At 36.3% G+C, this 27,743-nt stretch overlaps 1 protein-coding gene across 11 annotated transcripts in view; it reads left to right on the top strand.

Moving 5' to 3' along the window:
- Positions 1-27,743, top strand: part of PCDH15 (protocadherin related 15) — a 735,694-nt gene that overhangs the window by 642,104 nt on the left and 65,847 nt on the right. For all 11 annotated transcript variants that reach the window (XR_014253086.1, XM_082423601.1, XM_082423610.1 and 8 more), the window contains one exon: positions 23,932-24,147. Coding sequence is in view for 10 of the 11 variants with exons in the window: in XM_082423601.1 (XP_082279727.1) it covers positions 23,932-24,147 (216 nt within the window). In the remaining variant the exon portion in view is untranslated. The remainder of the gene's footprint in view (positions 1-23,931; positions 24,148-27,743) is intronic.

Below are 27,743 nucleotides of genomic sequence, written 5' to 3'. Positions count from 1 at the left end.
AGAATAACGGTCTACAATGACAAAGACCATACAAAAGATTAAAATACAAGCAATTAGCTGAAAGAAAATATTTACAACATATATTTAAAAAAAAAAAAACTCAAAGAAACAGTTTCCAGAATATAGAAAGAACTTTAAAACAGCAACTATTTATCCAATAAAAACAAGGTTGAAAAGTCATGAATATTTGTCAACTTATTCAAAAATTTCTGTGTGAGGTAAGAAAGATTAAGCTAGACCTTTGAATATTAACTTTTTTGTTCCTCTTGGGCTGTTGGAAAATACCAGTCAGTGAATATTATTTGTTAATAACAATAGCTGCCATTTATTTGTCTTTATTACTTTTCTGAGAACTGTGAAAACCTTTATTTTAGCCTACCAAAAGTGTTTAAATAATCAAACGAATAAAACAAACAAACACACTTACCTATAAAGTAGATGCAGTTATTCCTTGTTTTATTGTTGGAAAAGTTGAAGATTAGTAACGTTATATAGCTTTCCAAGTATTACTCAGCCAATAACCAATGAAGTCAGAATTAAAAGTTTAAGTTTACCTTAGTTCAAGGCCTTTTCTTGTAATCTCTATATCACATTGCTTTCTATGGGAAGTGAGGAGTAGTATCTTGGCAGGGGTAGAATGTTGGCAGAAAATAACATATTAAGTTCCTATGAAAAACTTGGAGATAATTAACATGGCAACTAACTGCTTCTCAAATTGAGATGACCTCTGTGAATTATGACCCCCTCTATTAAGGTAACAAGTCAGATCTGGTTTTAGAAACACTTTTCAATTTATTAGCTAATTTGTCTAGTTTATTGCATGTCTTTTTAACTGCAACCAATAGCCTAATTTAATACAAATATAGGGACAAGTTAAATGTGATCAAGAATAATTTAAATCTTTCTGAAGTATGAAGATATTTTGCAGAAGTTAATGCAATAAGGATTAATCCCTCCTTATAAGTTGCAGATATGAAAAATTCAGTGTCAGAAAAATTGAATTAAAATGTAGACTTGATTTCCACTGAAAGTCAAAAAGACCATGAACATTACATCTTTGAGTTTAATAAATAAGCCAGATTCAAGAAATTTATGGACTGAAAGAAAGTAATATTTCAAAAAAGCATCAGGAAAGGGAGCATTCTGACCAATCTCTAATTCTTTATTACATTGCCTAAATAAGCTTGGAATGACAGTGAGAGATTTTAGCAGAATGACGCTGGTGAGAGAAAAAAAGCCACAGCCATGGTTGGCACAATGCTCTGCCACTTCCCAGGTAGAACAGCGCCGGGCTAGAGTCAAATCACTTGGATTCAGTCCCAGATCTGCTCTTAACTCTCTATGGAACATTACACCTCATCACTCTGGGCCATAGTTGTCTTCTCTTATGCAAATACTGCTTTAGAACTAGGTGCCCTTAAACGTCTATAACCGTTTCTGATGGTTTGCATGTTATTTACCTTAGGAAGATTACAGTGTGGGGAAAAAAAAGCCAAGTACCCTAAGAGAATTGTTATATTTGAGAACTACATTTTAAAGGTCAAATTCTGAAATCCAAAGCACCACTTATTTTTCACAGTTTTTATGGTTTATGTCACTTGAAGCTGGTGGATTATTTTATGACAGTTTCTCCCTAGTTGCTCTGTATAACAAAGATGTAAACAAGTACCAGTCTGAAATTCCCATGAACTAGTAATTTTGATTCCCCTTTGCCAACTCTGGGAAACCCAGCTTTATACAAACACTACTTATTGTTTCAAGAGTGATGTTTCTTAGGAGATCTTACCATTGGTTTCCTTCATGGTTAGCATGCCACCTAACCTTCTGTGGTTTGTACCTTGAACATAGGTGCCTGAGGGCTCATTGCCTTCTTGGCTATAACCCTATAACTGAATTATTATCTATCTATCTATCTCTCTATCTATATAATTTAGATATTATATTGTTATCATGTATCTATGTGCTTGTTTTCTCTACTAGAATTCAAATTTCATCTAAGCAAGTATCATGCTTTCTCACAAACTTAATGACATTATAGATACATTGGGCTTAACGTCTTAAAGTGGTGTTAGAAATTTTATTTATTTTTACATGTAGTTATGCCTTTTAATATGTTTAATCAAGACTTTCCATGTAATACTTGAATGAATTATTGACTTTCAGATAAGTAAAATACACTTTAAATTAAACTCTCTTGGGCCTGGTTACAGCACTGAGAGTGACAGGACCTGTCATTTCTCTGGTAATTTCCCTTCTTGTCAAAATTAGGAGCTTAGATTTGGTGATATCTTTATGAATCTATCATGGTTTTCCATTGATTCAACCGCTCTGGAGAAACCAAATGTCAAGAAAATTATTTTTTCCTAAAAACTGGTGTATTTTTGTTATATATTATTGTATCTTATGTATTTTTGGAAAAGACCTCTTGCCTAGTTTTGAATTCCATGGAGTATATGGAAACAGATGGTTACTAACCACGCTGTGTCTGAGTCTATACATTCTAAGCCTGTATTTTCCCCTGTACAAGTTGAGAGATATGAACATAGCACCATCACCAGTTTCTGATGCATAACATTTGCCTCTTTTGGTCAGAACAAGCAGAAAATTATAGTTTTGTTGCTAGTATTATACATGGACAAGACCACATCTATCTTTGTAGCCACAAATGGAGTTTCCAGATAAAATAATTCCACATATATGTTTTACTCTCTTTCTCTTCCCCTTCTCTGCAAAAATCTATCTTTTTATTGTCCAGAAGAGAGATCTAAAATCATTTCATTTACATAGTAGTAACTCAATTTACAATTGTTGGTTTGAATGTAACTTAAGAATTGCCTTAATTTTTATTGCTTAAAATAAGAATGGGACTACAGGCTATAAATGTCTGAAGAATGACAAATTTTGGGTCCTTAAAAGTAGAGGAAAATAGCTGTCATAACTGGAAATTACCGAGAGTTTGAGAACATTTTATGGGTTTCAAGCCATCAGGCATGTACATGAAGAAAAAGTAGTTTATTTGGTGAATGTCCGAATCATTTAACCTTCCCTAAGTTAATTGGTGGCCCATACATTTCAAAGTCTGATCACACTTTAGTGAGATTAGAAATGTATTTAATGCTTGCATGTCTTTCAGATGATTAAATGTCTAACAATCCAAGGTATGGATGTGGAATATTATCTTTTGAATCAAGCTTGCATTCTCTTGTAGAAGATTTTATATGTTGTTGAGCGGTGATGGTTATATATACATTCCTATATTATGTTTCAAGGACCGTATCTTCCACCACCTGGTAGGAATATTGACAATCAGAATTCTTCTGAAATTTTCTGAAAATTCTTCTGAAATTTTTTAAACCTCCATTTAACTTTGTGCTGTACTGAAATGACACAGGAGACCTATAACACCAATCTTAGCAAAAATGATAAAAGTGAGCTTTTTAAAAGGTTTTTATTCATACTTCTCTAACTACACTTTATTTTTGAATTGCCTATTATTACTGCCAGTGAGAAGAGTAAAGTACTAGATTTCCCTAAAATGTATTTTGAAGAAAATTCATTCCTAAAAAAGTCATAAAGAATGGGTGACTATTCCTAGTAATTCTAATGAATTTACATTAATGAAAACCAGCAGGCCTGGAGCAAGACTATGTACATAAAGAGAATATAATTTACATCAGTTAGTTAATAAGTCACTGTATATCTGAGAATTACAAAGAGACTTTTCAAATTTTTTTCAAAGACAGACACAGAAATGTCTGCAATCACAAAAAGGCCTTCTAATGAATAGGAATAGTAAAACTCTAGAAATTCTCATCAAGTAGATCCTGAAACTTTATGTGGCTGCTACACTAATTTTTGTAAATTTATATCTCTTTTTATAGTGCCTCATTTTATTTGTTCCCAGGATTTTTTTTTTTTTCCTAGCAGTCATGGCCTCTTACAATCCCAGTGATCCATAAAAAGACAAAGTCAATGAGTTTCATAGTAATTTGAAAGACTTTATTACCACCTGAAGCCAATAGACCCGAAGATATGCTACAAGACAATATCAAAGATCTCCAATTCAGGGTATATAAGAACTCTAACAAACTGATGAGTGAAAACAAAACAAAACAAAGAGCTCAAGATAAAAAGATAGGAATCAGACTGGAATAGACCACGCATAAAGATATAAAAATTGGCAAAAAAATGTATAAAGAGGAATTCAACTTTATTAACTACTAGGGAATTACAAAATAAACCATAAGAAATCACCACATGTTCATCAGGATAGCTAAAATAAAAAAGACAAAACTAAATTTCAAAACAACTAAAGTTCTCAGATATTGCCGAAGGGTTATAAATTGGAACAATATTTTGGAAAACAGTTTGACATCATCTACTAAGTGTGAACATATGCATATCCCCTAATTCATAATTTCTACCCCTAAGTTTTTACCCAACAAAAATGAATACATATGCTCATAAGAGATATGTACAAAAAATCCACTATTTGTAAATACGTTAACTGTCTGTAAAATCAAAAAGCTGCAAACAACCTCAATGTCCAGCAACAGTACATACATTAATATATGTGAGCAAATGAATTCAGACAAAAAATACAAATTTCTTTAAGTCCCTTTATATAAAGTCCCAAAACAGGAAAAACTAATCTAATCAGAATAGTTGTTATTCTTAGGGGGAGACTGATAATGTGCTATTTCTTGATCTAGATGCTGGATAAGTCTAGAGATATAATTTGAAAAATAAAAATAAAAATTTTAAATGTTTAAACAGTGCTAAATTCATAAAAACAAAAGGTGGAAGGTTATTCAACTTTCTGGTAATTCAAGCTATTTTTCTTGGAAGGTGTAAAATAATTCTGACCAAAGCAGAGGAGTTCATATTTTTCTTATTAGCCCTCTGTGTAGTTAATATTAAGGAATTATCTATTTTTAATTCTTAGTGAAACAATGCCACATAGTTTTCTTTTGATTTTTAGCAAGAAAGCATGTTTTGGGAAGATGGGACACTATGTTATTGGTGGCTGTGACTGAGAAATGCCAGTAATCAAGCATGGTAGGTTGAATCTGGAAGATGATGGTATTGGTAGAGAGAATGCAAGTTGGTATGGACAAGCACATGGGATTATCTGGTTCTTGGTTTCAGAATCCAAAACTGTAAGCCAGAGAGATAAGATTTGGACCTAAAAATTGTGTAATCGTATCCACAGGTTAGAAACAGATTGCTAAGTCCTTGCAAGACACCTGAGCACAGGCAAAAGCCTTGCTGCTATGTTATGATATAGAGCACTGACCAAGAATCTGAGCTGAGTAGGAAGAATAAGTGAGAGGGAACAGATTGAAGTTTTAGAAGAACTAGGTGAAAGAAGGATTTAGGTACTCAGCAGAGAACAAGCATCACAGGAAACGTATAGTGTGCCTTCCAGACCTAGAAAGCCCCGGAGGTGAGCTCAGAACACACTCACTGCAGGGTTCAGTAACAAGGGCAAGGCCAGGTGATACTGAGACAACCACTTTTGAGGGAGGGGCTTTTTGTGGGTTTACAATTCTGGGTTAGCGCTAAAGTTAGAGAGTGGGATGAGACTGAGACCAAAAGTACAAAAAAAGTACTTCTGTAGGCAGGAAATGAATAGAACAGGAATGCCTCTGCTCCTTCTATGACAGCAGGAATGACTTAGGGAACTAGGGAACTTTTCATTTAAGTCGACATTGATTAAAGTTTAATCAAATATTATGAATATGGTAAATCCCAAGACTATGAAATATCAGGTAAATGAATAAAAAACATAAAGGCCATAAAAATGAAGTTTTGATATTTAAATCTATATCTTTTCCAAAAACATAACGAAGAACACAAATCTGGATTTTTATCCTTTGGGCTACTACTGGGCTGTGTAACCTTGGACAAATTTCTTAATTTCTCTAAGCATCATGTCTACAAGCGATGGCAGTACTATCTAACAAATTTCTTATGTTATAAATTTTAAAAATGCATAAAAAGCATGAACACAGTGCCTGGCTCCCAGAAATCTCTCAATAAATATTCACAGTCATTATTAGTTATTTTATCTGAGTAGTTCTTTTTTTTTTTTTTTTTTTTTAACATCTTTATTGAAGTATAATTGCCTTACAATGGTGTGTTAGCTTCTGCTTTATAACAAAGTGAATCAGTTATACATATACAATATGTTCCCATTTCTCTTCCCTCTTGCATCTCCCTCCCTCCCACCCTCCCCATCCCATCCCTCTAGATGGTCACAAAGCACCGAGCTGATCTCCCTGTGCTATGCGGCTGCTTCCCACTAGTTATCTATTTTACATTTGGTAGTGTATATATGTCCATGACACTCTCTTACCCTGTCACATCTCACCCCACCCCCTCCCCATATCCTCAAGTCCATTCTCTAGTAGGTCTGTGTCTTTATTCCCGTCTTGCCACTAGGTTCTTCATGGCCTTTTTTTTTTTTTTTTTTCCCCTTAGATTCCGTATATATGTGTTAGCATACTGTATTTGTTTTTCTCTTTCTGACTTACTTCACTCTGTATGACAGACTCTAACTCCATCCACCTCATTACAAATACCTCCATTTCATTTCTTTTTATGGCTGAGTAATATTCCATTGTATATATGTGCCACATCTTCTTTATCCATTCATCTGTCGATGGACATTTAGATTGCTTCCATGTCCTGGCTATTGTAAATAGAGCTGCAATGAACATTTTGGTACATGACTCTTTTTGACCTATGGTTTTCTCAGGGTATATGCCCAGTAGTGGGATTGCTGGGTCGTATGGTAGTTCTATTTGTAGTTTTTTAAGGAACCTCCATACTGTTCTCCATAGTGGCTGTATCAATTTACATTCCCACCAACAGTGCAAGAGTGTTCCCTTTCCTCCACACCCTCTCCAGCATTTATTGTTTCTAGATTTTTTGATGATGGCCATTCTGACCGGTGTGAGATGATATCTCATTGTAGTTTTGATTTGCATTTCTCTAATGATTAATGATGTTGAGCATTCTTTCATGTGTCTGTAGGCCATCTGTATATCTTCTTTGGAGAAATGTCTATTTAGGTCTTCGGCCCATTTTTGGATTGGGTTGTTCGTTTTTTTGTTATTGAGCTGCATGAGCTGCTTGTAAATCTTGGAGATTAATCCTTTGTCAGTTGCTTCATTTGCAAATATTTTCTCCCATTCTGATGGTTGTCTTTTGGTCTTGTTTATGGTTTCCTTTGCTGTGCAAAAGCTTTTAAGTTTCATTAGGTCCCATTTGTTTATTTGTGTTCTTATTTCCATTTCTCTGGGAGCTGGGTCAAAAAGAATCTTGCTGTGATGTATGTCATAGAGTGTTCTGCCTATGTTTTCCTCTAAGAGTTTGATAGTGTCTGCCCTTACACTTAGGTCTTTAATCCATTTTGAGTTTATTTTTGTGCATGGTGTCAGGGAGTGTTCTATTTTCATACTTTTACATGTACCTGTCCAATCTTCCCAGCACCACTTATTGAAGAGGCTGTCTTTTCTCCACTGTATATGCTTGCCTCCTTTATCAAAAATAAGGTGCCCATATGTGTGTGGGTTTATCTCTGGGCTTTCTATCCTGTTCCATTGATCTATATTTCTGTTTTTGTGCCAGTACCAAACTGTCTTGATTACTGAAGCTTTGTAATATAGTCTGAAGTCAGGGAGCCTGATTCCCCCAGCTCCATTTTTCGTTCTCAAGATTGCTTTGGCTATTCGGGGTCTTTTGTGTTTCCATACAAATTGTGAAATTTTTTGTTCTAGTTCTGTGAAAAATGCCAGTGGTAGTTTGATAGGGATTGCATTGAATCTGTAGATTGCTTTGGGTAGTAGAGTCATTTTCACAATGTTGATTCTTCCAATCCAGGAACATGGTATATCTCTCCATCTATTTGTATCATCTTTAATTTCTTTCATCAGTGTCTTATAATTTTCTGCATACAGGTCTTTTGTCTCCTTAGGTAGGTTTATTCCTAGATATTTTATTCTTTTTGTTGCAATGGTAAATGGGAGTGTTTTCTTAATTTCACTTTCAGATTTTTCGTCATTAGTGTATAGAAATGCAAGAGATTTCTGTGCATTAATTTTGTATCCTGCTACTTTACCAAATTCATTGATTAGCTCTAGGAGTTTTCTGGTAGCATCTTTAGGATTCTCTATGTATAGTATCATGTCATCTGCAAATAGTGACAGCTTTACTTCTTCTTTTCCGATTTGGATTCCTTTTATTTCTTTGTCTTCTCTGATTGCTGTGGCTAACACTTCCAAAACTATGTTGAATAATAGTGGTGAGAGTGGGCAACCTTGTCTTGTTCCTGATCTTAGTGGAAATGGTTTCAGTTTTTCACCATTGAGGACAATGTTGGCTGTGGGTTTGTCATATATGGCCTTTATTATGTTGAGGAAAGTTCCCTCTATGCCTACTTTCTGCAGGGCTTTTATCATAAATGGGTGTTGAATTTTGTCGAAAGCTTTCTCTGCATCTATTGAGATGATCATATGGTTTTTCTCCTTCAGTTTGTTAATATGATGTATCACATTGATTGATTTGCGTATATTGAAGAATCCTTGCATTCCTGGGATAAACCCCACTTGATCATGGTGTATGATCCTTTTAATGTGCTGTTGGATTCTGTTTGCTAGTATTTTGTTGAGGATTTTTGCATCTATGTTCATCAGTGATATTGGCCTGTAGTTTTCTTTCTTTGTGACATCTTTGTCTGGTTTTGGTATCAGGGTGATGGTGGCCTCGTAGAATGAGTTTGGGAGTGTTCCTCCCTCTGCAATATTTTGGAAGAGTTTGAGAAGGATAGGTGTTAGCTCTTCTCTAAATGTTTGATAGAATTCACCTGTGAAGCCATCTGGTCCTGGGCTTTTGTTTGTTGGAAGGTTTTTAATCACAGTTTCAATTTCAGTGCTTGTGATTGGTCTGTTCATATTTTCTATTTCTTCCTGGTTCAGTCTCGGCAGTTTGTGCCTTTCTAAGAATCTGTCCATTTCTTCCAGGTTGTCCATTTTATTGGCATAGAGTTGCTTGTAGTAATCTCTCATGATCTTTTGTATTTCTGCAGTGTCAGTGGTTACTTCTCCTTTTTCATTTCTAATTCTATTGATCTGAGTCTTCTCCCTTTTTCTCTTGATGAGTCTGGCTAATGGTTTATCAATTTTGTTTATCTTCTCAAAGAACCAGCTTTTAGTTTCATTGATTTTTGCTATTGTTTCCTTCATTTCTTTTTCATTTATTTCTGACCTGATCTTTATAATTTCTTTCCTTCTGCTGGCTTTGGGGTTTTTTTGTTCTTCTTTCTCTAATTGCTTTAGGTGCAAGGTTAGGTTGTTTATTCGAGATGTTTCCTGTTTCTTGAGGTAGGCTTGTATTGCTATAAACTTCCCTCTTAGCACTGCTTTTGCTGCGTCCCATAGGTTTTGGGTCGTCGTATCTCCATTGTCATTTGTTTCTAGGTATTTTTTGATTTCCCCTTTGATTTCTTCAGTGATCACTTCGTTATTAAGTAATGTATTGTGTAGCCTCCATGTGTTTGTATTTTTTACAGGTCTTTTCCTGTAATTGATATCTAGTCTCATAGCGTTGTGGTCGGAAAAGATACTTGATACGATTTCAATTTTCTTAAATTTACCAAGGCTTGATTTGTGACCCAAGATATGATCTATCCTGGAGAATGTTCCATGAGCACTTGAGAAAAATGTGTATTCTGTTGTTTTTGGATGGAATGTCCTATAAATATCAATTAAGTCAATCTTGTTTAATGTATCATTTAAAGCTTGTGTTTCCTTATTTATTTTCATTTTGGATGATCTGTCCATTGGTGAGAGTGGGGTGTTAAAGTCCCCTACTATGATTGTGTTGCTGTCGATTTCCCCTTTTATGGCTGTTAGTATTTGCCTTATGTATTGAGGTGCTCCTATGTTGGGTGCATAAATATTTACAATTGTTATACCTTCCTCTTGTATCGATCCCTTGATCATTATATAGTGTCCTTCTTTGTCTCTTGTAATAGTCTTTATTTTAAAGTCTATTTTGTCTGATATGAGAATTGCTACTCCAGCTTTCTTTTGATTTCCATTTGCATGGAATATCTTTTTCCATCCCCTCACTTTCAGTCTATATGTGTCTCTAGGTCTGAAGTGGGTCTCTTGTAGACAGCATATATATGGGTCTTGTTTTTGTATCCATTCAGCCAGCCTGTGTCTTTTGGTGGGAGCATTTAATCCATTTACATTCAAGGTAATTATCGATATGTATGTTCCTATTCCCATTTTCTGAAATGTTTTGGGTTTGTTATTGTAGGTGTTTTCCTTCTCTTGTGTTTCTTGCCTAGAGAAGTTCCTTTAGCATTTGTTGTAAAGCTGGTTTGGTGGTGCTGAACTCTCTCAGCTTTTGCTTGTCTGTAAAGGTTTTAATTTCTCCATCGAATCTGAATGAGATCCTTGCTGGGTAGTGTAATCTTGGTTGCAGGTTTTTCTCCTTCATCACTTTAAGTATATCCTGCCACTCCCTTCTGGCTTGCAGAGTTTCTGCTGAAAGATCAGATGTTAACCTTATGGGGATTCCCTTGTGTGTTATTTGTTTTTTTTCCCTTGCTGCCTTTAATATGTTTTCCTTATATTTAATTTTTGACAGTTTGATTAATATGTGTCTTGGTGTGTTTCTCCTTGGGTTTATCCTGTATGGGACTCTCTGTGCTTCCAGGACTTGATTAACTATTTCCTTTCCCATATTAGGGAAGTTTTCAACTATAATCTCTTCAAATATCTTCTCAGTCCCTTTCTTTTTCTCTTCTTCTTCTGGGACCCCTATAATTCGAATGTTGGCACGTTTAATGTTGTCCCAGAGGTCTCTGAGACTGTCCTCAGTTCTTTTCATTCTTTTTTCTTTATCCTGCTCTGCAGTAGTTATTTCCACCATTTTATCTTCCAGGTCACTTATCCTTTCTTCTGCCTCAGTTATTCTGCTATTGATCCCATCTAGAGTATTTTTAATTTCATTTATTGTGGTTTTCATCATTGCTTGGTTCCTCTTTAGTTCTTCTACGTCCTTGTTAAATGTTTCTTGCATTTTGTCTATTCTATTTCCAAGATTTTGGATCATCCTTACTATCATTATTCTGAATTCTTTTTCAGGTAGACTACCTATTTCCTCTTCATTTGTTAGGTCTGGTGTGTTTTGACCCTGCTCCTTCATCTGCTGTGTGTTTTTCTGTCGTCTCATTTTGCTTATCTTACTGTGTTTGGGGTCTCCTTTTCACAGGCTGCAGGTTCGTAGTTCCTGTTGTTTTTGGTATCTGTCCCCAGTGGCTAAGGTTGGTTCAGTGGGTTGTGTAGGCTTCCTGGTGGAGGGAACTAGTGCCTGAGCTCTGGTGGATGAGGTTGGCTCTTGTCTTTCTGGTGGGCACGTCCACGTCTGGAGGTATATTTTGGGGTGTCTGTGGCCTTATTATGATTTTAGGCAGCCTCTCTGCTAATGGATGGGGCTGTGTTCCTGTCTTGCTAGTTGTTTGGCATATGGTGTCCAGCACTGTAGCTTATTGGTCGTTGAGTGAAGCTGGGTCTTGATGTTGAGATAGAGATCTCTGAGAGATTTTTGCCGTTTGGTATTACGTGAAGCTGGGAGGTCTCTTGTGGACCAGTGTCCTGAAGTTGGCTCTCCCACCTCAGAGGCACGGCCCTGATGCCTGGCTGGAGCACCAAGAGCCTTTCGTCCACACGGCTCAGAGTAAAAGGGAGAAAAAATAGAAAGAAAGACAGAAAGAAAGAAAGAGGCTATAATATAGTGAAGTAAAATAAAGCTATTGTAAAGCAAAGCTATACAGACAAAATCGCACCCAGAAGCATATACATATACACTCACAAATAAAGGAAAAGGGGAAAAATTAATATATCCTGCTCCCAAAGTCCACCTCCTGAATTTGGGATGATTCGTTGTCTATTCAGGTATTCACCAGCTGCAGGCCCATCAAGTTGTTTGTGGAGTTTTAATCCGCTGCTTCTAAGGTTGCTGGGAGAGATTTCCCCTTATCTTCCCTGTTCGCACAGTTCCTGGGGTTCAGCTTTGGATTTGGACCCGCCTCTGCGTGTAGGTCGCCTGAGGGCGTCTATTCCCCGCACAGACAGGACGGGGTTAAAGGAGCAGCTGCTTCGGGGGCTCTGGCTCCCTCAGGCCGCGGGGAGGGAGGTGTACAGAGGAGGCGGGGTGAGCCTGCGGCGGCCGAGGCCGGCGTGACGTTGCACCAGCCTGAGGCGGGCAGTGCGTTCTCCCGGGGAACTTGTCCCCGGATCACGGGACCCTGGCAGTGGCGGGCTGCACAGGCTCCCGGGAGGGGCGATGTGGAGAGTGACCTGTGCTCACACACAGGCTTTTTGGAGGCGGCAGCAGCAGCCCCAGCGTCTCACGCCCGTCTCTGGGGTCCGTGCTGATCGCCGCGGCTCGCGCCCTTCTCTGGAGTTCGTTTAGGCGGCGCTCTGAATCCCCTCTCCTCGCGCACCAGGAAACAAAGAGGGAAGAAAAAGTCTCTTGCCTCTTCGGCAGCTGCAGACTTTTTCCCGGACTCCCTACCAGCCAGCTGTGGTGCGCTAACCCCTTCAGGCTGTGTTCACGCCGCCAGCCCCAGTCCTCTCCCTGCGATCCAACCGAAACCGAAACCCGAGCCTCAGCTCCCAGCCCCGCCCGCCCCGGCGGGGGAGCAGACAAGCCTCTCGGGCTGGTGAGTGCTGCTCCGCGCCGAGCCTCTGTGCGGGAGTCTCTCCGTTTTTTTCCTCTGCGCCCCTGTTGCTGTGGGGTCTGCGGTGATCGCCGCGGCTCGCGCCCTTCTCTGGAGTTCGTTTAGGCGGCGCTCTGAATCCCCTCTCCTTGCGCGCCGCGAAACAAAGAGGCAAGAAAAAGTTTCTTGCCTCTTCGGCAGCTGCAGACTTTTTCCCGGTCTCCCTCCCAGCCAGCTGTTGTGCGCTAATCCCTTCAGGCTGTGTTCACGCCGCCAGCCTCAGTCCTCTCCCTGCAATCCGACCGAAGCCGAGCCTCAGCTCCCAGCCCCGCCCGCCCCGGCGGGGGAGCAGACAAGCCTCTCGGGCTGGAGAGTGCTGCTCGGCGCCGAGCCTCTGTGCGGGAATCTCTCCGTTTTTCCCTCTGCGCCCCTGTTGCTGTGGGATCCGCGCTGGTAGCTGCGGCTCGCGCCCGTCTCTGAAGTTCGTTTAGGCAGCGCTCTGAATCCCCTCTCCTCGCGCACCAGGAAACAAAGAGGGAAGAAAAAGTCTCTTGCCTCTTCGGCAGCTGCAGACTTTTTCCCGGACTCCCTCTTGGCTAGCTATGGTGCACTAACGCCTTCAGGCTGTGTTCACGCCGCCAACCCCAGTCCTCTCCCTGCGATCCGACCGAAGCCCGAGCCTCAGCTCCCAGCCCCGCCCGCCCCGGCGGGTGAGCAGACAAGCCTCTCGGGCTGGAGAGTGCTGCTCGGCGCCGAGCCTCCGTGCGGGAACCTCTCCGCTTTGCCCTCCGCACCCCTGTGGCTGCGCTCTCCTCCGTGGCTCCGAAGCTTCCCCCCTCTGCCACCCGCAGTCTCCGCCCGCGAAGGGGCTTCCTAGTGCGTGGAAATCTTTCCTCTTTCACGGCTCCCTCCCACTAGTGCAGGTGCCGTCCCTATTCTTTTGTCTCTGTTATTTCTTTTTTCTTTTGCCCTACCCAAGTACGGGGGGAGTTTCTTGCCTTTTTGGAGGTCGGACGTCTTCTGCCAGCGTTCAGTGGGTGTTCTGTAGGAGCAGTTCCACGTGTAGATGTATTTCTACTGTATCTGTGGGAAGGAAGGTGATCTCCGCGTCTTACTCTTCCGCCATCTTCCCGAGGACTCTGAGTAGTTCTTTTTACCTATCAGATAATCATAATCTTAGACTCCAAATGTTCTTAATTCAGCATGCACAGTGCATATAAGTTATTAAAAACACAATTCTATTGAATGCTCAGGTATTTTATCATTGCCCTTGAAACCAAATAGTGGGCCTATCTTTCTAGAACTCACCTGTAGCATCAGTATGGACTACTAATTTTTCTTCTTACCTTAATGTTAGAATAAAGAATAATTATAAAAGCTGAAAGTTAATATTAAGATATTATCCCAATGAGAAGTAATCAGTATAACTTTTTCAACTTACATATGAGGTGGTCAGTTCTCTTACATAAGCAATTGATCATATTGATATTTTTGAAACATATTTATAAGTTTTAAATGAGTAGTATTATCTTAACACTGCATTATGAAGTATTTTTGTATATATTTTATTTATCAGTAATTGTCGATGGCTTGATATTTCCCTTTTAGGAAGCCATAGCAAATTTAAGGGAAAAAAAATCTCTATATATACAGGTGTGAGGTTTGAGAAACAAAGCCTAACAGCACAGCTAGGAGAAATTTCAGCCTTCAGATAGTACCAGTATCAACTTATCCAGAGAACAGTTTTAAAAAGAATATTTTTTAAAAAGGGCATATTGGGGTTTTTTTTTTTTTGGTCCTTATCATACCACACCATAGCAAACCACAAAATTGGGTGAGGTTATCTTCAGTAACTAACATATGTCTGAGAAGTAGAAAAAAATCTTGAAGTTCTTTTAACTAAAATAGAAATGTAATTAAGATATCTGTAAAATTTCTTAAATAGGCTTTTTCAGAAAGAAGGTACTAAAGCCATATAAAAAAAGTAATCCCAGACTGGAAAAGTCCAGCAATTTAAGATGTTAAAGACATCCCTTAAATTCCCCCCTTGTAGATAGACGTGGTGAAAAATACCATTTCTCCAAGAAAAAGTATGAATAGAAAATTCTGAACAGCAAAAAATTTATCTTTCAAGTTTATAAAATGAACTATCTGTTAAAAAGTTGAAAAATGAAGCAGTCCTTTCTCTGGCTTTAATGAATCACAGCATGACAGTTCATCTTTCCTAGCACCTCCTGAGCATATTAACGTTATGTTAATAATCATCATGAAAATTAGGGATAACTAATGAGAAAAGGAAAAGAACACAGTGAAAATGTGTAAACTCACATACATTTATAAGGGTCTGATTAGCACTAAATGCAATTAAAATATTGAATTCTCTTTCAACATGTCATTTAATGGAGCAGCACGACCAGGATAAGGGTATAAACAACTCTATTTCCTGCCAGTGTTTGTGTTCTGCTTTGTCCTGAAAGAGAGATGTGGAGATGAAGCTACTTGTCTTAATTTAATTCCTACTGAACTCTGATAGTATCTGCACAGAAGGAAAAAAATGAGAAATATTAAAGTGCAATTTTTAATGAAATCTGTCGGCTTAGTACAGGGGCTATCTCTCTCTGAAGCAGGGAGCCTGGGAATAATCTTCACCCCACCAAAGACTTCTCTAGGCACAATAAGTCTGTTGGCAAATACTGCATGGGCCTTAAAGTCAAAGATTAAAAGCTCTGCTCACCAACTGTGTGATTTGGGGTCATTTACCGAGTTCTCTACAGTTTGGAATACCATTTACAGAATGGCTTTAGATCCTTCTACCCACCCCAGAGTTAAGAAAATTAAATGATACTCTATTCATAAAGTGCTTAGCCCAATGCAGGACACTGGTTATACGTTCAGATTATCTCTGATGTTTTCCCAGATCTTTCCTGATTATAATCTTCTATATATTACTCTTTTTCAGTGCTGACATCAACCTACATTTAATTATTTCAATCATTGTCAGTGCCAATTCTTCATTGGCTGAAGAACTATTTAGATTAGAGCAAGTTAGCCGAAGGCAATTAGGTTAAAGACAGGTTGGCCAATGCTATGCTTTGGCCAAAACAAAACAAACATACAAACACACAAATAAAAACTAGCAATTTTATTACATATAAATGCTATCTAGTAACTGTCTTTCAAGCTTTAACTCTGATGTTCTGTGGGGTGGTTTTACAAAATTTACAGCTTTTTTTTCTGTTTGTAAATAATTTTACTTGATTATCATAATTTTTTATCCTACTCTTAATGCTATGTACTATCTGAAATGGAAATATACTCTTTTGTTTGAAATAAACAAAATTCTCAATGGCTGATTAATGACTGAGAATACTAGTTATAAAGTCATAAAGCTGACATGATCTTGATTGTTTGTGCGAGGCACTCCATTTCACACCTCAGTGAATATTCACAGCCACCCTATTCAGCATGTCCTATTTTCCTCATTTTACAATGAGGAACTAAGCCCTAAAGAGTTATTTGCCCAAGCTCATATAGCTAATAAGTGGTAGACTCAAGCTCACATCCATCACTTCTAAATATTGATCTCTGGTATTCTTCTACTGACATTTCAGCCAAACATTATTTGACCATTTGCTGGACATGATACTAGAATAAAAGATATGAATAGAAACACACTTTATGTGTAATAAAGACACTTAAATATTGTAATATGCAAAGGTAAATGCTATACTAAAAATAATATAAAATATACTACTGGAAACATGTAGGTGGAAGCAGCACTCCCTAGGGGAGTCAGGCCAGCCTTCAGAAAAGCAGTAATTTAAGCTGAGGTTTTAGTGCCTTATTCAACATTACATATACTCATTGTGTGTGTGCACACATGCATGCCATAGTATAGTCCAGGAGTGAGTATCATGTGGCCTAGCAGACAAGAGACATTTTAAGAGAGAAGAAGCCATGTGTGCAAAGGCCTGGAATCATGAAAGAACATAGATTGTTCAGGGAAAAAAAAGTAGGTAATGTGATTGGTTTTGGAGAAATATAAATAGAGTAAATGTAGGGCAAGAAATTGAAATGTTAAACTAGGATCAGATTGCGAATATTTCACGGACTTGTCTTAAAGTTCATCTTCTGGGAGGTGTGAGTTATCAGTCATTTTTAAGCTATTGCTGAATTTAAAAATGTGATAGGAGAGCCTGATTTTGGGCAACATCAGCTTGATGAATAGTCACTGAAGTGAGAAGTATTTCAGAGTAGAACTCAGAGGGCTTGCTGATGGACTGAGAGTAGAAAGGCAAGGGGTGAGATAAGGCAGTTGACGTGTCTACTGAGACTTTTAGCTCAGTTCAATCCATAGGTACTGATGCCTTTACCAGGCAAAGAGAAGACAGAAGGAAGATCAACTATGGTAGCCCAGAAGAAGGACTAGGAGGGTGGGAGATGAGAAGAAACTAAAATTGGTTTGGATTGATCAAATGTAATGTAACTAAGGAAGAACCAGAAAGTTAGAGATAATGAATACGTCATTTAATTTCTTTTGAATACGAAAAGATTTAGGATTTGTAACTACAGAATTTCTGCAAAAGTACAAATTTCTTAAACATTTTAATATAAGTAAGTTTTCGGTAAAAATCCATAATATTTTATGATCCAAAATCAACTTTAAAAACTAGTTTCCTCTCTCAAAGAGAGGACTGAAATTGTGCCTGTATTTTCTTTTCATACTATGTCTATTGAATAGAGTGCAATTTCTTTCTTTTCCACATGAATGAGAAGTTAGAACAAATGATTTCAGAGTTCATTTCAAAGCATCATTGAAGAATATATGATCACATTATATTAGCAATGATGAAAAGAATAAATTATTTTTTGAGATAATATTTATTTTTGAATACATTTTACAAGGAAATGGAAATAAAACTAAAAAAAATGTTTCAGTTATTACATAAATGCAGGACTTGCTTATTTTGAACTCATGCCTTCTGTAATACAGAATGTTTCAATGTATAACTTTAAAAAAATTATAAAAGGAATATTTTGCTTATCTTCAGGTCAGTTTCTCTCTTTAATTTTTCAAATAGATACTATTGTGTGATATTTGCCACCACTCTTTAACTTAAGAGTAAACTTTGGCAAATTCTAACTAGGATAAAATAATAATAAAACCCCTGAAAATTCTGTAATTCTGTGTTGCATGATCTTACAAACCATTATTAAATTGTTGTTTCTACATCAAGTTGTGTTTTACTCATTAGAATATCTCTGAATTACATTAGACTTTTACTTAACTATAGTTAAGTAAATGATTAATGGGCATATTGAAATTAGGGATTATTTTTATTGGACTGTGGTCCTTTTTTTTTTGATGTTCTTATAAAAATTAAATACTAAGATTTCTTATTTAAAATGTTTCTTTCCTCTTTTTCTGTTTTTGTTTTTATAGAAGTCTTAAATAGCCTTCTAACTAGATCAATCTACATGACACTTTCCTTATTTATATTTTATTATATGTTGGACATATTGCCTTTAAGGGCTTTAAAATGAAGGTTTCTTTGTAGTTCCTAAAAACGCAAGAGCCATTTTGCCCCTTACAAACACAGCTTGACATACTGACATTAGTCGTGGTAATGTGAGATTTGAGAACTTTTACCCCGACATTCTAAAATATTTACACTCTATTTCAGGGAGAGTGAGCCTTCAGTGCTGTTAACTGTCAAAATGGGGTCTAATTGAGAAGCAAAAGTTAAAGTTAGCATTATTGGACTTTAATGGGCTTTGGAAGTTCTTTGGATATCACTAATTATTCCACTAATATTTCTGCATCCATAGTATTCATTTAGGCAACAGAGGGGAACAGTTATTTAGGCTGTGAGAAAATTAATGGGCTCACCTACTCCCCTGTATGATAGAAGCAATTATTTGGTGATTTTCTCTTAATGTTGGGCACCTGTGTGCATTAAAATTTCCAGATGAGGTCTTAGAAATGCGTAAGTGGTTTCCTGTGTCTTAGCCTTCATTTAAAAATATAATTACAGCAAGTATAATTATAATATTCATTTCTGACTTTCATTTTTTAAAAACAACTCTAGACATAACTTTCCTGATTTTGCTCACTAAGAGAAACTCATAAAAGTCAGTGAGTCAGATCTTCCAGTCACCTCTTCTACATAATAATGGCTGTGTCAGGAACCCAGTATAAAGTTTTGATTATAAAGAAGCAGATGTTATAAATAAAGTGACATTGATTCTTTAGTAAATTTGATTCATTTAGAGTTTTCATGATAGATCAGTTTTAATTTTTAGACATTCGTTTAGCCAAACTTGTTAGATGTCCCCTTATTACTATCTAAAAAATGATGGAATAGATTTATAATTTTTATTTTTTTCCCTTTCATAGAATATCTCTATGAATGTTTTCCAATTTTTAAGGAAACAATGCAGGTTATATACACATAGTTTATTTATTTAAGAAAATACACCTCTTGGCTCTTTTGCTCTATTCATGCTTGAGTTCACTAATGACATTTTAGGCAAAGCTTTTCCTTCCAAACTGGTACTTAGCCCCCCAGAATGCATCAGGCCTAACTTTTGCTCTGTCATTTAGTTCACTAATACTCTTGTGCCCTATGCCTAACCTTCTAACAACTTCATTTATGAGCTTTTTATTTCAATTATTTTTTTCATTTCTAGAAAATACATTTTACTTAAGTTCAACTATTCTCATTTTATTTATATTTTAAAGATCACTATAATTTAGTGAAATATATTGTTCATTTACTTTATGCTCTCTGTCCGCTAATTCAAATATCTAAAGCCTTTGTGGGTACAACTTTGATTTTTTATCACAACAGACTCTTTTCTCATGGTATTTTGTTTCTTGTTCATTTTGAGAATTATTTGACTCTTAAGTTTTCATCTTTCTTGCAACTTATTTGTTAGAATTATTTGAGGCATATGTTGGAGGTAGCTTTTTTGAAAAAGTGCTTGCTTCTGTGAGGAGGCTAGGCCATTGTCAGTCAAAGACCAGTTTCTCAAATTCTCAGTTGTGGGTTTTCTGTTCATTTAGGTAGAGCTCAGGACCCCTGAATTTACAAATTGAGAATATTATGGTTTTTCCTTGAGTTGAAATTGGTAGTGTGTGAATAAAGGCTGCAAACTCCGATGAAGGCTTGTGTTGGTTATGGATTGAGTCTCAAGGAAGTTTTGGGGTCTTTTTGTTTTTTGTTGTTGTTGTTTGGTTGTTTCTTTGTCTGTTTTTTCTGCACTGCATTCAACATCAAGGTTTAAACCAGGCAGTTTTCTTTTTAGTTTTGGGTGGTAGTGGCAGTGGTGGCTGGAAAGGAGAGATGACTTTCTCATTCACCCTTAAAGTGAGAATTTAGCATTCTTGAGAGTGGAGTCTTATTAGACTCACTTCTATGAGTGGGCCTTCGGTCTTGCCTCCTATTCTCTGAGTCACTCAAGACCTCATAAATTAAATTTTAAGTTCACCTAGATCAGAAGAAACCCTCTAGGTGAAACTACCATCAGTACTAAGCTGTTTGTATTCTTGCTTTCTCTTAGTTGTTGACCTGCATATTTATTACTGTCTTTCTATCTCCTTGATATGTCTAGGAAAAATTCTGAAGATCATTTATCTAGCATTTAATGTTGTTTTCACTGGGATTTTAGTCCTGGTACTTATTCTGACATATTGACTGTAGTGGTTATAGTATAGGTTTTAGAATGAGACTTACCCAACTTTGCTATCAACTATCTTTGTGATTATGAGCAAGTTACTAATCTCTCTGTGCCTCCATCTCTTCACCTATAAAATAATAACAATAAAACTTACTCAAAAGAAAGGATGGCATGAGATTATGTATGAAAAGTATTAACATAGCACCTGGAAAATCATAATAGCTCAATAAAAGTTAGCTCGCCACAGCAGCTATAACATAACATTACACAAATAATGTAAATGGACTTTGTGGTTTAAAGATGTGGTTTAAAGAGCGCTTGACAGGTTGCTGACCTGAGACTGACCCAGCCTCAATCACTGACTTTAAGTGGACCCTCCGCAGTTCAAACCCAGTTGTGCAAGGGTCAACTGCCTGTAGGTTTTTGTTTTAAATCATGTGTTTATTGAAATCGAATAGACAAAGTTAAACTTAATAATCCTTTAAATTGATCATAAGTAGAGTACCAACTGGAATGTTTATCATTCATGTTTTAACTTGCTAGTTTCAACTATACTTGGGAGAGAGGGGGTAGATTTGAAAGAATGCTAATGGTCCTGGCAACTATCCTCATGAGTGTTTTCTGAAATAAGATCTTTTCAGATTCCAAAGAGGATCAAACCTACTCAAAGATTAAAAATTTAAAGTGGAGTCATTACTAACAACATACATATGACAGTAAAGTTTTATATATTTGAAAAAAAAAACACACAAAAGAAGCAGACTCACAGATATAGAGGACAATCCAGTGGTTACCAGTGGAAAGAGGGAAGGGGAGAGGGGCAATATAGGGGTAGGAGAAAAAAAAAAAGCAGTTATAATGGGATTATAAAAAATCATCTGTGTGAAACTTTTGAAAATTGTAAAGCACTATAGAATTTAAGAAATCTTTCATTCAATTAAAAAAAAAAAGGTCCAGTAAACATGATTTTTTTAAACCCTGTATCTCATTTTTGACAATTTACTCCTAATGTACTAGGGAAAATCATTTAAAAAAGATATTTCTGAGTTACCCAAACTTTTGTATTAAATGATTATTTGTTTCAGGAAAAGTATGTTTAAAAACACCTTAATCTGTTAAGGTAAAATATGGTACTTCGTGGTTATAATAATTTAATAAATTAGGAATAGAGCAAAGTGAAATTACTTGTTTATTGAAATTGGAAGTTAATCAGTAAGAACTGTGCAAAGAAGCTTAATATACCAAGCAATCATGATGATTTTACTGTAACTGTCTTTTCTTTTCTAAATGTGATTATGTTGTGTTACAGGGTTTATTTTAAAATATTCAGGTTTAGAATCTTATAACACAAAATTGAGTAGAAGAAGTCAGACAGGAAACGACCATGTATTATGATTCCATCAATATAAAGTTTAAAAATAAGCATAACTAATCAATGGTGTTAGAAATCAGGATAGTGGTTTCTCTGGCGAACTGGGTATGGCTGGAAGGACAGGATGGACATTCTGGGATGGTGGTAATGTTTGATTTCTTGATGCAGGTGCTGGTCCATTGGATGTGTATATTTTGCAAATTTATATTGAGCTGTGTATTTATGATTTGTACATTTTTTGTGCCAGTTTCTTATACCTCAATAAAGTTTGCATTAATGGTAAAATGTTTATTTCAGGGGAAATACCTATGTTAATCATAAGTGAAAGGATAATATTCAACCAAATCTTTGACTGATTCAGCATGTCTTAAATTTGCTCACAGTATAGGAAAGAAATGTCTTTGATTACTTAATTCAAACTCTGATTTTAATTTTAGTTGGGAATGCGCTTTTTATTTACTTTATACTTTGTTAAATGAATAAAAACCTGGGTTTAAAGCTTAAAAATAAACACTTTGATAGCTATTTTTCTTTCTTCTTTTTTCTCTTTAGTGATAATGTGACCTATGTTGGAATCTAATTACTATTCCTCTAATGCAAAAACTAAGCTCCGCCGTTATGTAAAACATATGGAGCATTTAAAGAGATGAGCTGGTAGCTCGAGCTAGTCCTATTCTAAAGCTGAGAATTTTAACTTATGAATTTCCAGAAATATTTTATCCTGAAGCAAAATATCTGGATTTTTTTATTTTAAGTTACCTTGTCTAACAGATAAACTTATCCTGAAATGTTTTAAATGGTTAAGCACATATATAGAATTTAAAGCTAGGGATTCAAACTTATGCTGAATCTCAACACACATTTGTTATTATTTACTATTATTGTCATTATTTGTAGCCCAACTTTACCACTTACTTTGTAGTCTTTGGCTATTTACATTTAATAAAAAATTCACATTTCACTTCCTTGGTCACATTAGCCTCATTTCAAGTGCTCAGTGGTCATATGTGGCTAGTGACTACTGCATTGGACAGAGGACATGTAGAGCATTTCCATCATTGCAGAAAGTTCTATTGGACAGCACTAATTTATGTAACTAGAATAATATATTCCTCAGAGAGTTTTAATTTTGTTAAACAAAATTATTTTTGTAGAATTATTAGCATTGTAATGGTAAATCATAAATGCTTGATATCTGATATTTAACAATAATATTTAATAAAATAAGAATAACCAGATAATAAAAATAGTTACAATAATTAAAATATAAATGTTACCTATCTAGTATCATGAATAAAGTTACATAGCCTTGTATAAATTCACTAAAACTATCTTATCCACCATTCCACTTTCAAATATTTCACTGTGACATAATTCTCAAATTGGCATTCTGAAAACTTCCCCTGAAGTAGAAACCATAGAGCCAGGCTAATATTATTATGCTCACAACTTTATTTTTAAAAAAGTATTCTAAGCAACTATTTCTTTCAAAATTCTAAATGTGAAGAAACCTCAACATGTAGAACATAAGTACCTACAACCAGGAAAAAAATTTGTTAATCAGGATACAAGCTGATGAAAAAGGAAGCTGGACTGGTATTCTAACCCTCTCTAATTTTGATATGGCACTAACTAATTAGGATCTCTTTATGTATATCTAGATTTATTGTTTAAAAGATCTGAACACTGTCCTGCTGCCATTTGAGATATTTTAATACATTATTTTTTCCCCTTTAGGAAGTAGGTTAGATCAAAAGCACAATCACATGCTATGCCTATTACACAAGACAATGTTTAGGTGAACAAACAGTTTCATCCTTAAACCATTTTGGATCTCAGCCCAGAGTTGAACCCATCAAACATGCCAGTCAAAACACTTGGTTCATCAACTGGACTGAGTTAGTGTCTCTGTCCCTTGTATTCACAGTTTAATAGTCATTATCCTTCTCTTAATAGCCATTCAACCCTGTGTACACAAAGTCTATAAATCTATAGAACAGTATCTAGAAAAATATAACCTTAGGAGGGCTTTATTGTGTTATTATTACACAAGAAATACAGTCTTACAAATATAAATAAGCCCTTTAATAAAGGTTATTTTTTTCCTGCTTATTTATAACCTGTGTTTTTTCCCTCCTAGGCTACTGATAAAGATACCGGCAATTATAGTGCCATGGCATACAGACTCATAATACCACCAATTAAAGAGGGAAAAGAAGGATTCGTGGTGGAAACATACACAGGGCTTATCAAAACAGCTATGCTCTTCCATAATATGAGGAGGTCTTACTTCAAGTTTCAAGTCATTGCAACTGACGACTATGGGAAGGGCCTAAGTGGCAAAGCAGATGTTCTTGTGAGTAGATAAAACTTCAGATAAGTGGGCACATGCAAGTACTAACCAGGGGTTAGTGTTTTAACTCCTAGAACTTTTAAATGTTTGAAATAGGTTTTCCAAAACAAGAATGTGATTAATTTTCATCCAGGTTGTTAATATGTATAGTTTAGAATATTAAAAAATACAACTTTATGGGGGTTTATTTTTTCTGACATTTTGGAAATGTACCATATCGTTTTTAAACATGACTATGACAGCAATGCCTTAAGCACTGGTCTTCTGTTTGGTCTACAGATCTCATTTTTAATATAAAGTTGGCTGGAGCTACTTAAAATTTTAAAATGCTTCACAGAGTTGTGCTGTAGAAATTAAAATGTATGAAATTTTTATTACTGTTTAAATTACGTTTAGGTCTTTTGTAATTAAGAAAACAAAAGGAAATGTATTAGAGCAAATTCATGTTCCAGCAGAGGTGACTTCCTTGTTTTACCAAAATCCCCACTGATGACATTGGTGATCCTTGACAGGGTTATATTTGGCTTCAGTCAATAATATCACTTTTCTACTCTGACTTTTTCTTAGGCTGTACACAAGGTCAGTGGTGGGTCATTACCAAGGGCAGTCTGATATTGGCATTTATTCAAAATATTCAACACCAAAGCATTTATCCTATGGAATTGCTACCAACTTTGGAAGTGTGGATTATTTAGACTTTTTTCTGATGAAACTAGTAAAAATTATAAGTATCATTACTATTGGAAATACTTGTCACATAAAGACAAAATCAAGTATAATTTTTCTTTTGCTGTTTATACCTTACTAAATCTTCAGTTTTCACTGTTCTCCTTATCTAGTTATCAGGACAATATTAGCCATCAAATAGATGCAGACTCAATCAAATATTTTTCTTAGATAATGGTGAAGACCAATCACCATAATTGTGGTGGATATGAAGACCAGAACATTCTCATTTATAACAGTAAAGCTGCAATAGAATAAACAAAGGCCAATGTAAGCCAAAAAGCTTTTGACATAGAAGATATTAAGGTTGGCATAGATTTTTTGATAAAAATAAGATCTGTAAACCTTATATAAACTAATTTTGTCATTTCTCTTCCTATTATTTAAGATACGCACATTGTGGTCTTTAAGGCTACATAATAAGGATATTACACTATATAATTAAAATATTATATAATTTAAATATTACAATAACATAAACAAACCATAACTATAGGTTATATATGTAATATGTACATAAGCAATGTGAAGTTTATAGATTTCTCATTTGGATTCTAAACTATTGTGAGGGAATTTAAAAGTATATCTTTAAAATTATCTAAGATATATTTAGAAAGATAAAATTTAAAGTAAACATAATGTGATATATTTATTAACCACAATATGTATATGAGGAACCCTTCCTAGCAAAATGATATTTATTATAAAATCAGAAATCCTTTCAATCAAGAGAAGGGAGACATAGAGAAATAAGATTTAAGCAGAGGGAACAACATGTGCCAGAACCAAGAAGGAAGAGAAATCATGACAGTTCTGAATGACTGATAGATATTTACTCAGCTTAGGAGAGTGAGGGAGAGAAAGTGAATGAGAGACAGGGCTGGAGATGGAAGTAGGTGGTCCATATATCAATAAAAGATGTAGCCCATATTAAAAATATTAGAACTTTTTCTTAAAATAACGGGAAATCATTGAAAAATTTTTAGTAAAGGTGAGTGAAGATATGATTTTTAATTTAGATAAAACTTTCTTACTTAATGCAAATCTGGTTCTCCCCTGAGGCTACTACTTCTACTGCTGCCTTCTCAAGCAGTAGCTTTTGTTTGTATTCTTTTCTCTTTTTGTTTGTCACAGACTTCGTACTATCCACTGGCAGAATAAGATCCTCAATGTACAACATCACTGCTTCTAGACCCTCCTTCCTAGGAATCAGCCTTGATTTTCATCATCTGACTGTCACTCGCTGCCTCACTTTATTGCTGGGATCTCCCAAGCCTTGGGTCAATCCCCAACATATCTCAATGAGTTCCCCTCCTGAGTTAGTGTTACTTTCTCCAACAAGCCTCCTGTCCTAAGTTTGAACAATTTCATTATATGCAGAGATGATTCTTCAAATATCCTGAACTCACAATCACTTGAATGCCCTTCCTCCAATGGCTTTACTCTCCATCCTACTGCAACCACTTAAAACCTGAGTTATTTTTGCCATTACCACTTACGGCACCCCCTCTGTAACCTCCATTCCAAACCTCCCATTCTTTTTTTTTTTTTTTTTTCACACACACACACTGTATTTTATTTTAAACCTCCCATTCTTTGACCATCATACTAGATGTGTTCAGCTAACTCCAGCACTCTTCTATCTCCACCAAGACCTTCAATCTATTTTCTGTTTAGCCTACTATGTTTTCATTTTCCCTCTACCCCTCATGTTTTCTCTTTCCTGCTTGCCAGATTTATAGTGCATTATTAATTATTATAAGCACTCAATCACATAAAAATGCAACTTCCTTGCCCTCTTTCCCTACATCACACTCACTTGGAAAAAACATAACTCTAGTTAATTCCAACTTTCTCCTTTCTCCAGACCTATATCCATGCTGGATGCCTGCAAAAACTATAATTACATAGTTAGTCTTACTTTAAATTGATGATGAAAGCCCCCAAGTGAACTCTTACGTTGTCCAGTAACCACAGGGTATTTCCTGGTCCATTCATGTTCCTTCTCTCCTAGAAGAGCTTCTCTCTCACAATCCTCCAACGCTTCCTCATCCTCACCATTGCCTAATTAACTGGCATCCTATTTCACTGAAGGATAAAGTTAAAGCATTTAGAAAGATACTTCTACAACTCCTGCAACTAAATCCGCCTACTTACCAGTATTTTCACCAACATTCTATGCCTTATTTCCTGTTTGTTTAGATGAATTCTCTATGCCTTTTTTTTTTTTTTTTTTTTTTTTTGGCTGCATTGAGTCTTCGTTGCTGTGCACAGGCATTCTCTAGTTGTGGTGAGCGGGGGCTACTCTTCCTTGCGGTGTGCAGAGTTCTCATTTTGGTGGCTTCTTTTGTTGCAGAGCATGGGCTCTAGGCGCGCGGGTTTCAGTAGTTGTGGCACACAGGCTCAGTAGTTGTGTCTCGCAAGCTCTCGAACACAGGCTCAGTAGTTGTGGCGCACAGGATTAGTTGCTCCGTGGCATGTGGGATCTTCCCGGACCAGGGCTCAAACCCTTGTCCCCTGCATTGACAGGCGGATTCTTAACCACTGCGCCACCAGGGAAGCCCAATTCTCTATGCTATTATCTGGAGCCATTACCTCCACATGTGCAACAGATCCAATTCTGCTCACCAGCGCTAGGACACTGTTTCAGCAACTCTCCTACTTCTTTTATACATTATCAGTAACAATAGCCCCTCTTTATTTGATTATTCCCATAACTGTATTATTTTTCAAAAATTATTTAAAAAACCCTCTTGACCTACATCTCGTACCAGCTACCACTCCATTTCTATGTTCCTCTTTCCAGAAAAATTCATTTTTAGTGCCAACTCTAATTTCTCACCATCTAATCTCTCTTAAACCCTCTTGAATCA

Source organism: Balaenoptera physalus (assembly GCF_965194825.1).
Source record: "Balaenoptera physalus genome assembly, chromosome: 14".
Taxonomy (NCBI): domain Eukaryota; kingdom Metazoa; phylum Chordata; class Mammalia; order Artiodactyla; family Balaenopteridae; genus Balaenoptera; species Balaenoptera physalus.
The sequence above is the reverse complement of the archived record's forward strand: the minus strand, read 5'-3'. Positions and strand labels throughout refer to the sequence as shown.